This window comes from Cervus elaphus, chromosome 22 (assembly GCF_910594005.1).
Source record: "Cervus elaphus chromosome 22, mCerEla1.1, whole genome shotgun sequence".
NCBI lineage: Eukaryota > Metazoa > Chordata > Mammalia > Artiodactyla > Cervidae > Cervus > Cervus elaphus.
Window position 1 is genome coordinate 15,925,472 of NC_057836.1, and position 11,156 is coordinate 15,936,627.

General features: G+C 51.7%; 1 protein-coding gene across 6 annotated transcripts; it reads left to right on the forward strand.

Annotated features, from left to right (window-relative positions):
• Positions 1-5,271: 5,271 nt before the first annotated feature.
• Positions 5,272-10,957, forward strand: CD27 (CD27 molecule). 6 transcript variants are annotated; one of them, XM_043882549.1, is made up of 6 exons: positions 5,272-5,874; positions 6,039-6,170; positions 8,774-8,926; positions 9,118-9,207; positions 9,846-9,959; positions 10,178-10,957. In XM_043882549.1, the coding sequence occupies exons 1-6, from the start codon at positions 5,739-5,741 to the stop codon at positions 10,300-10,302; spliced, it is 750 nt and encodes a 249-aa protein (XP_043738484.1). In that variant the 5' UTR covers positions 5,272-5,738; the 3' UTR covers positions 10,303-10,957. The 6 variants fall into 6 exon arrangements, with proteins under 6 accessions (XP_043738484.1, XP_043738481.1, XP_043738483.1 ...); XM_043882546.1 differs by having other exon boundaries at positions 9,846-9,971; positions 10,178-10,581; XM_043882548.1 differs by having other exon boundaries at positions 9,846-9,971; positions 10,184-10,581.
• Positions 10,958-11,156: the final 199 nt, after the last annotated feature.

An 11,156-nucleotide genomic window follows, 5' to 3' on the forward strand; every position in this document is an offset into this window, starting at 1 on the left:
TCTGATGTCTGTAACATAAGGGGATGGACACACAGGATCAGAAACCTCCTTCAGCTTCCCTGGGGATCCAGCAATTAAGAGTCCGAACTTCCTTCCACTGCAGGAGGTGTGGGTTGGATCCTTGGTGGGGGAATTAAGATCCCACATCCCACGCAGCCAAAAAACGAAAAGAAAAAGAAACCTCCCTTCCAGCTCTGCTAGTCTGGGAGTCTGAGCAGGTTGGAGCATTAGGGCAGTTCTCTTGTGCTCACGCTCAGTCGTGTCCAATTCTTTGTGAACCCATGGACTGTGGCCCCCCCATGCTCTGTCCATAGGATTTCCCAGGCAAGAATACTGGAGTGGGTTGCCACTTCCTACCCCAAGGGATCGAACCCATGTTTCCTGTGTCTCCTGCATTGGCAGGCAGACTTTTTACCACTGAGCCATCGGAGGATGGAGTAGTAAGACAGGGGCTCATCTCTAGCAGTTCTAAGTAGAAGTTAGAAAGAATGCGCCTGGGGCCCTGATGAAAGAACTCTGCCTTCCCAGGATCTAAAACAGGATAAAGACAAGGATTGAGCCCAGCCTTAGCAGGTTTGGGAAGATCCCCGGGAGAAGGGAACGGCTACCCACTCCAGTATTCTGGTCCGGAGAATTCCACAGACTGTATAGTCCATGGGGGTGGCAAAGAGTTGGACATGACTGAGCCAGTTTCACTTTTAGAAGCCATGTGGTGGTAACCGTTTAACAGTAGCTCTCTCGACTTGTAGCATTTTCTGACTTATGTGGTTGTGAGTACTCCCACTGTGGCCAATTTCAAGCTACTAACGCTTAATCAGCTCACAAGATGCTTGACAATTTAACAGTCGGGCTTTGACTGGACAGTGCTGGCTGGCTGCAGCACATCACTAGGAGGTGATCTGGCCGTGAGAGGTAAAGGCTCAGAGGACACACCACAGGCCAGGAGTGGGGAATGAAGGCAAGTTATGGACAAGACTTACCGTGCTACTTCCTAGACTCAGTGAAAGTTTGGGGAAATCACAGAGCTGCCTAGACTGGTGTGTGTACAGTCGTCACTCATTTGGGTGGGCAAGAGAAATCAGGAAATACCAGGGTGCAGCAGCCTCTGGGAGGCGAAGTGGCCCCCACCTCCTTGCAGCATCACTTTTTAGCATAACAAGAGCCATCTGAGTGAACCACATGGAGCACATATGCCACTCCGAATGGCCGGCTCATCCAGTGAGTCTTCATCTCTTTCATGCGTCTTCGGTTCATTCCCAGGTTAAAGGGCTGTTCTCTCAATCCCGTGTCTTGGGACTCGCAGCCTCAAACACCAAGAAAGGAAGGCAAGGAATGAACGTTTCTAGAGTTGGGGCAAGGCATTTCATTCATATGCTGCTGTGCTCTCTCTCAGTTGTGTCCAACTCTTTGGGACCCCATGGGCTATAGCCCGCCGGGCTCTGTCATGTAATTTTCCTGGCAAGAATACTGGAGCAGGTTGCCATTTCCTACTCCAGGAGATCTTCCCAACCCATCAAACCCACATCTCCTGCACCTCCTGCATCACAGGTGGATTCTTTATCACTGTACCACCTGGGAAGCCCCTTTCATTCATGTTGTCAAGATTAATTCTCCCAACATGACATTATCACCAAGCAGATACAGACTCAGTTCAGAGAGGTTCTGGGACTCGCCTGAGATGATCCAGGTAGTAGCTGACAGAGAAGCTTTTAGACCACCAGTCTGAGATTCTGAAAGAGACACTTGCTCCACTTATCCTGGGATCCTCCTATCTAGGTGGGTATGGAGGGTCACAGGCAGTGACAGATTTTCTTTTCTTGGGCTCCAGAATCACTGCAGATGTTGACTGTAGCCAAGAAATTAAAAAGACGCTTGCTCCCTGGAAGGAAAGCTATGACAAGCCTAGACAGCGTGTTAAAAAGCAGAGACACCACCTTGTCAACAAAGGTTCATATAGTCAAGGCTATGGTTTTTCCAGTAGTCATGTGTAGCTTTGAGAGTTGAACTATAAAGAAAGCTGAGGGCCGAAGAATTGAAGCTTTTGAACTGTGGTGTTGGAGAAGACTCTTGAGAGTCCCTTGGACTGCAAGGAGTTCCAACCAGTCAGTCCTAGAGGAAACCAACCCTGAATATTCATTGGAATGACCGATGCTAAAGCTGAACCTCCAATACTTTGGCCACCTGATGAGAAGAGCTGACTCATTGGAAAAGATCCTGATGCTGGGAAAGATTGAAGGCAGAAGGAGAAGTGGGTGGCAGAGGATGAGATGGCTAGATAGCATCACCGACTCAATGGACCTGAATCTGAGCCAACTCTGGGAGATGGTAGAGGACAGAGGAACCTGGCATGCTACAATCCCTAGAGTTGAAAAGAGTCAGACATGACTTAGCAACTGAACAACAACAACTAGGCCACCTAGTAAATCTCAAACAAATGCCAGAGGATCTATATGCTGTAGTTTTCTGTGGCTGCTGTAACATATCACCACAAACTCAGTAGCTGAAAAGAGCACAAGTTTACTATCAGAGTTCTGAAGGTCAAAAGCCAGAAATGGATATCACTTGGCTAAAATCAAAGTATCATAGGCTGTTTCTTTCCGGAGGCTTTAGGGGAGACTCTGTTCCCTTGTTTTTTTTGTTTTGTTTTTCCTTTCCTTTTTTAATATTTATTTATTTGGCTGAGTCAGATCTTCATTGTGGCGCTAGGGCTCAGTAGTCGCCATGTGCAGTCTTAGTTGCCCCAAGGCATGTGAGATCAGGGATTTTAGATCCCAGACCAGGGATCAAAGCTGCATCCCTTGAATTACAAGGCGGATTTTTAACCACTGGGCCACCAGGGAAGTCCCTCCTTGCGCTTTCTAGTTTCTAGAGGCTTCCCACATTCAAGAGCCAGAGTATCCAAATGCAATTTTAACTTGTACCTTCACGAGATCTAAGATTCAGGAAAGCTTTAAATCTAACAGCCTTCTGCTTAGAGACGGTCCGGAGGAAAATCCAAGATGGCCTTGTGTCCTGGGGCCTGTGGCAGGGCAGAGGTACGGGAACACCCAGGAGCAGACAGGCAGGAACAAGGCTTCAGCTAAAAGAGGAAGCAGAAGCAGGAGTAACCTTCACATCTGACCCACAGGAATCCCTGCAAGTCCATGGCACTGTTCCTCCCTCTCTAAGCGCGACCAGCCCTTACCGGAATACACCGGAAGATACCAGAAGACACAGGGTGTCCTATTTAGGGATACGGAGCAAGGGGAACCTCAGTTGATGGCCAGGCTACCGCCCTTGCTCCAGATTACCTTCCCCAGAGTGATGAGAGTCATCAGAGGTGAAGGACTTCTGTCTCCGGAGATGCAAGAACGGGAGGGACCTTGCTGGGAAAAGACCATGCATCTTGGCACCAGCTGAGGGGTGGGGAGAAGCTGAATCCCAAAAGAGAAAGTGGTGGTGGAGGACTCGAGGGGGAGAGGTCAGCGGGCTGCACCCACAGGTGAGTGGAGAAGAGGAAGGACTGTCCAGTCCAGGGCAAGATCCAGGACAGGCGAGGCCTATCGGAAGTTGGTGCAAATAGCACAGAAGGCAGACGAAGTCATTCCATTCTTCCAGTGGAGCCAGGGCCAGAAATCTGACTCCTGGCCAGGGGTTCTCCAACAGAGCCAGGCAGACTCTGCTCCTGCCCTCCCTGCCCCTCCCTGCCACCCCCAGAGAGTGAAGAGTAGAGGAACAGACAGGCCTTGACCCAGAGAAAGGAGGCCTCCTGGGGGGGAGCCCAGGGTCTAGCGGAGGCGGTTAGTGCTCAGCATCCTCAGTTCCCCCTTTGGTAAGTTTCTCTCTAAAGGTCCCCAACTCCTCCTCATTCTTCAGGATCTCCTCCATCCCTACATCTCTCTCCGAGGCCGCCTTTAAGTTTAAGACCAACAGGGAAGGTAATTCCCTAGTGGTCCAGTAGTTAGGGGGCCTCCCAGGTGGTGCTAGTGGTAAAGAACAGTAAGATATGCAGGTTCGACATCTGGGTCAGGAGGATCCCCTGGAGGAAGGCATGGCAACCCACTTCAGTATTCTTACCTGGAGAATCCCCATGGACAGAGGAGCCTGGCTGGCTACAGTCCATTGGACGTGACTGAAGAGCTGGATATGACTGGATATGCAATTAGCAGGCACGCCAGTTGTTAGGACTCCTTGTTTTCACTGCTGAGGCCCCAGGTTTCAATCCCTGTTCTCAGAACTAAGATCTGGCAAGCCACACAGGAAAGAAAAAAAAGACTAACAGTGAAGATACAGACCATAATCTGGGAATGCAGGTAACTGGTGACAGCAGAATCCTCAGGTCCCCAGGGCTCTCTGACGGGGGAATTCAGGCACTTGGTTGGATATAGCCAGTGGGATGGTTTTGCACAAGCAACTCTTCAAATCACACCCCTGTGTGGCTTCCCACTCAAGAGGACCCTCCTGAAGAGTAGAGGAGGTTGGGGAAAGGCAGGGGGATGGAAAAAATGAAGAGAAAGGAAACCAAAGAGCGACACAGAGAACAGATCTGACCAAGGAGCCCACAGGGGTGTGAGGTTTCATGAGCAGAATGGAAACAACGCAAAGACCCTGAGTGAAAATAATAGCCTGGAGAAACAAGGCTATGACCAATGTGCTCCTGGGACTCAAAGAGAGGAAAGTTCCACTGTTTCTGACATCCCCAAATCAGCCTCCCCAGGAGAACCACAGATACAGGGGAAACAGCGATCGGCCTTTAATCCCAAGTGCCCTAAGCTGGGCGAGCAGACCCTCAGGTGCTCTAGGACCAAGGGCAGACACAGCCGGTGGTGGCAGGGGAGGATACAGATGGTAGAAGGGGTGGGAGGCCTGGCAGGAAGGTTAAGTGACCATGCGTGAGCTCCTGGCACACAACCCAGCAGGGCCCAGACTCAGGTTCAAGTCTCTTTTGTGCGATTCTGAACAATCCCAAAGCAAACTCTTTCGACCGTAAAACCAGACATCAGTTGACGTGAGGCTGGTTATAGTCGTTATCCATCCACCAAAACAGTGGATAGTCTGGGGGCAGGAATATTGTGCTTGGTAGTAAGCGATGCCCCAGCCCCATGAATTTGTCATATAGGGCTGGTTTCTTCCCCAAATCTGAAAATTTCTGAGCATTATGTGACCTCCCCGCCCCCCAAGAGTTTCAGAGGACAGCGTGCACACCTGTATTCAGTTCTGGTTTCCCTTCTCTATAAACTGATGACATCTGTGTAGGAAGCAACGTGGGGTAGGCGTGGGGACACGCAGCTGTGAACAGGGGGGCAAAGGTGGGCATTTTTGTGTACAGACGTGTGAATACGGGAAGCAGATCCCTGTGAACATCCAACACCTGGTAACATCGGCAAGCAGAGACGATTCAATTCAGAAGAGAGACAGAGACCACGAGAGGCTAGGGCATCAGGGGCATCTCTGAAGATAGCAGGTCTTCTGTCAGAGCCTGCCCCGCACCCAGCACCCAGCACCCAGCACAGGAAAGGGGGAGGGGTGGCAGTGACTGCCTGAGCGAAAAACAGCTACGATAGAGCTTCAACAGCATCAAAGGTCAGCCCGCCACCAGCTCGGGACGACTCCGAGAAGACCTGCCCTGGAGGCGCTAAGAAGAGACACCAGCGCCCAGCTGGGAAGGTGCCAGCTCCCCCCACCCTGCCTGCTGCCCCCCCCCGAGGCCCGCAGTCAGCAGTTGGGGTGCAGGAAGAGCTCCCCCCAGGGCAGGAGTCATGGCCCGGCCACTTCCCTTCTGGCTGTGGGTTCTAGGGACCCTGGCGGGACTCTCAGCAACCCCAGGCCCCAAGAGCTGTCCGGAGAAGCACTACTGGACTCAAGAAGGATGGTGTTGCCAGACGTGTGAACCAGGTAAGAGGGAGCCTTGCCAGGGGCCAGCTCCTTGGGGAGAGACAGGACCAGGCCTGGGACCAGAGGGAAGCAGGGAGGAACGCTGCAGAGGCCCAGAGGCAGCCCCTTGGAGAGGGCGGGGGAGTGGCTTTCCTGCGGCCTTGACCCTGGTACTCTGCTCACAGGAACGTTCCTGGTCAAAGACTGCGAGCAGCCTGGAAAAGCAGCTCAATGCAATCCGTGTACACCGGGGGTCTCCTTCACGCCGGACCATCACAGCCGGCCCCACTGTGAGAGCTGCCGGCACTGTAACTCTGGTGAGGTGGGCCAGTGTTTGGGGGAGCAAGACGTAGAGCTGGGTGTGCAGAAGCAAGAAGGCTGGGGTGAGGGGGGAAGTCCGAGCTTCTGTGGCTTCAGGGGAGCCCATGGTGGGAACTGGGGTGCCCTGGGCAAGGTGCGTTGATGTACAGGGAACGCTGCGATGAAGTGGTTCAGGGCAGGAGTGAGCAGAGTTTGATGGGCTGATGAGGAGGGGGTCAATGACTACGATCAATGCAAAACAGGAAGTGGCTTTGAGACCCTAGATTTCAGATGAGCAACTCACCCCCCATTCCTACCCGCTCCCCCACTGATGAATTGGTGGTGTTCTCAGAGGGCACATTTGTTCTGGAACTTGGAATACATCTTCCTAAGGACTTAACAGTACAAGCTAGTGGGCCACAACCTTTTTTTTTTTTTCCCTCCAAAAGCCAATTTAGGAAAGAGAATGTGTATGCAGCTTGAGTTTTATTTTGTGATTTCATCATTTTTACAATTAAGAAATGAAATAGCAGCTGCGTTGTGAACACTTTCATGCTTTCTCCATTTTAGCTAGAATGTTTGAAATGACGTATGTGCCAGTGTACTTAGATCAGTAGCTTGAAAGTGGTTCCTTTGAGCAGATATTCTCCAGTAGGACATGCTTGGGGGCTATTTAACTCAAGTACGATATTACTTGCCTGTAAATGCACTGAGTCTGATTAGCTTTTTCAATACTGTTTTCTTTAAAATAAATACAAGGTTTTGCCACTGCAAAACAGTCAAGTGGTAACATCTGTAAAACACAAGAGGTATTCCTCAGTCTACTTACAAATAGGACTGTACATGGGTGTGTCTCTCTTCTTGGCCTAAACCCCCAGCAATATTGGGTTTTGGTTTTTTCAGCCAAAGTCCCCCAGCTCACTCTGCAGGCCCCACTGGAAGGCCTCTTCCCAGTACTGAGCCAGTCTAGCCCCCTTCACTACTCTCCCGCCCAGTGCAACCCACGATCCTCCTCGGTGAGGTTCAGCCCTTAGAGCCCCAAAGCACCCAGGCAGGACTGGCTGCAGGACTCAGGGGCGCTGGAAAGAAGTTGACTGTGTTTGGTCCCCTTGAACCTCAGTATTTCCATCTGTAAGATGGACGAGTGCCTGCAATCAGCGTGGGGTTCTGTGCACAGGTTATACACGGCGAAGAGAACTCCCAGGCTCCTGAAGGCTTCACTGAAAACAGTGGCACTTCACTCACTTCGACCAATCCCAGCCCCCTTTCTTTAACCCTTCCCACCCCTTTTGGCAGGCACCCTCCTGTATCTCCTTCACCTTTCCCACCCTTCCCCATGTCTACCACCACCATCCCCCTTTCCCCTTCAATGCTCTTCCCTTGCAGATCCTTGTCCCGGCTGGCTTACAATTCCTAGTAAGCCACAAGGAAAGCAAGTTGTAGTAGTGACTACGAGTCAGAATTCAGAAAGGAGATGCCACAGGGGCATAAAGATGAGAAGGAGTAAGGATAAGAAGAAATTCATACCCTTTCCTGACCAAAGGCATGTGCTAAGGAAACTGCTGATGGTAGTCTCCAGCATCCTCAGACATCCCTTTCCGTAGCCCCCTCTCGCCTGTGAGGGCGGCTTTCCCTGGGTCCCCATGAGTGCACTGCCCTAAGCAACACCCCCCCAGAGACTCCCACTCAGGCCTGGCCCACATCCGGGTGCCACCTTCCCCAGAATCACCCTTCTTTTCTTACCCCCAACCACCTGGGAGCCTAGCCCACGCAGTGCCCTTCCTACCCTCCTGCCCCAGGATCACTCATTGGCAGTCACTTAGCACCTGACCTCTACACTTGACTACAATCTCTATTTTAAAGGCAGAGGATGTCAGTACAGGTAAAACACCAATCTGAGATCACAGCAGTTCCCAATTGCTAGCAACTATAAACTACCCAAACGCTTGTTAACAGTAGAGGGATGGATATGTCATGGTGTAGCCACACCATGGAAAACTATGTGATGGTGAGAATGAATGATTTGCAGTCACACTCAACACTATGGCTCAGTCCCGCCAAGAGCTGAGTAAAAGCAGGCACAGATGAGCACACGCACAGGCTTCCTTCCACGTACAGAGTTCAGAAACTGGCAAAATTAACTCCTGGTGTTAAGAGGTCCGGAAGTCAGTGGCTATTCTTGGTGGGAAGGATAGTGATAGTTTTAGTGACTAGAAACGAACAAGACTGGTCATCTTGTTTCTTAATATGGTGCTAGTTACACCAGAGAGTCCAATTTGCCCCAGTTCTCATATGAGATGTTTGTGACCTGAATACCTCTCGGTCAGTATACTTCAGTAAGGAGTTACAAAAGCATCGGTGGGTGCGAGGGAAAATCATGCAAGCTATTTCAACTTCTGAACCATGAAGTTTCTAAAAGGTTCGAGGTGTTCTTGAATAACCATGACACTATCGGCAAAGACACTGGGTGACGGTGGAGGAGGGGCAGGCCTGGGTGGGATGGGGCAGGGAGGCAGGAATGCGAAGGGTAACACATCCCTAGAGGTGGGCCTGGGATGGGGCTGGAGCGGGGAGTAAGCCAGTGGACCCTGTGTGTTCCTTCCCCCTCCTCTGTCACCAGGTCTTCTCATTCGAAACTGCACCCTCACGGCTAACTCGGAGTGTGCCTGTCCCGAGGGCCAGCAGTGCAGGGACAAGGACTGTATGGAGTGTGATGGTCCAGCCCAGGCCCCAGGCCCACACCCAAAACCCTCCCACTCACCTTATGCTGAAGGTAAATTCCAGGTAACCCTTGGTCTGCTCACACCCCAACCAGCACCCCCTCTCCTATACCCAGCCTCACATAAGCTGCCTCCTATCACCCTGTCTCCACCTTCCCATTTCCCCCAGGGCCTCTCAGGCCTTCAGCCTTGCCCTGTGTCCTCCGGGGCCCCTGGCTGTTACCCAACTCGTCTGCTTTTCCAGAGATCCCAGAGGCCAGGACAGATCGGCACACTCAGACTCTGGCCAACTCCAGGTGGTTGCCGGCCCCAACCCTCTCGACCCACTGGTCACGTGAGTTTTCTCCCCACTCCCCACCCCAAGAGAGAGAGGAGAATGCATGCAGGAGGGTTCAGAAGGGAAAGGGAAAGTTGCTCAGTCCCGTCCAACTGTTTGCAGCCCCATGGACTGTAGCCCGCCAGGCTCCTCTGTCCATGGAATTCTCCAGGCAAGAACACTGGAGTGTGGAACCATTCCCTTCTCCAGGGGATCTTCCCAATCCAGGGATCAAACTCAGGTCTCCCACATGGCAGACAGATTCTTTACTGTCTGAGCCCCCAGGGAAGCCCTCAGAAGGGAAGCCAGCCACAAAGCTCCTAGGAGCGGGGGCAAGAAGAGGAAGAAAGGACTTCCCTGGAAGTTGAGTGGTAAAGAATCCTCGCTTCTAATACAGGGGACTCGGGCCCGATCCCTGGTGGGAGAACTAAGATCCCACAAGCCACGGGGCAACCAAGATCTGACATAGCCAGAAATAAATAAAAAGAAGAAACAGAAGCAGAGTCCAGAGATTGGGAAAGGACATCGTCCAATGGTGGGGGTAGGGGAAGAAGATGGGGAAGGGGAGAGAAGGGGGCAGGAGGGCTGGGCTGAGGGGAATCAAGGGCTAGGCCCTCCCCCAAGCCCCTTCGTGACCCCTGCCTACCCCATCACAGCCCAAAGGTCCCTGTGCAGCGTGAACTGCATCCGCATCTTTGTGCTCCTCTCTGGAATGTTTCTTGCTTTCACCATAGTCGGAGCCCTGTTCCTCCATCAACAAAGAAAATTAAGTAAGAGATTAAGTAAGAGACAAAATACAGGTCCTGCACCCCACCCCGCCCCACCATCTCAGCTTTGCCACCCAATCCCAGAGGAACCTCTGGGCCTCTCCAGCTCTATCTTTACCAGCCTGTCGCCTCTCTTCCCCTCTACTCTGTTGGGGCCCTCCTGACAGCCTGCCTTCACTCACCCCTTCTCCCTTCACCTCTCCTCTGATTCTCCTCTGCAGATGCAGGAGGAAGTCCAGTGGCACCCGCAGAGCCTTGTCCTTACACCTGTCCCAGCGAGGAAGAGGGCAGTGCCATCCCCATTCAGGAGGATTACCGAAAACCAGAGCCTACTTCCTACTTCTGAGCCAGTGCTCCTCAGAGAAGGCCATCACTGCAATCAAGTCCTAGCCTCCACCTCACCCCACTGACCATCCAAGGAGATCAAGACAGGACACCTCGAATTTCAGCACCACCCTCTCATCCGGACCCTTTCCTGTGTGCAGACTTGAGAAACTATTGCTGCTCAGTCGCTAAGTCATGTCCAATTCTTTGTGACCCCACCGACTGCAGCACACCAGGCTCCCCTGTCCTTCACTATCTCCTGGAGTTTGCTCAATTCATGTCCATTGAGCCGGTGATGCTATCCAACTATCTCATCTTCTGTCACCCACTTCTCCTCCTACCCTCAATCTTTCCCAGCATCAGGATCTTTTCCAGTGAGTCGGCTCTTCACATCAAGTGGCCAAAGTATTGGTGCTTCAGCATCCGTCCTTCCAATGAATATTTAGGGTTGATTTCCTTTAGGACCTACTGATTTGATCTCCTTGCTGTCCAAGGGACTCTCAAGAGTCTTCTCTAGCACCACAAGTCGAAAGCATCAATTCTTCAGTGCTCAACCTTCTTTATAATCCAACTCTCAAAACTGTACATGACTATTAGAAAAACCATAGCTCTGACTATACAGAACTTTGTTGACAAAGTGATGTCTCTGCTTTTTAATACAATGTCTAGATTTGTCACTGTTTGCTATTGTCCCTAGTGGCTCAGATGGTAAAGAGTCTGCCTGCAATGTGAGAGACCCGGGTTCGATTGCTGGGTCAGGAAGATCCCCTGGAGAAAGGAATGGCCACCCACTCCACTATTCTTGCCTGGAGAATTCCATGGATGGAAGAGCCTGGTGAGCTACAGTCCAGGGGTCACAAACAGTGGGACACAACA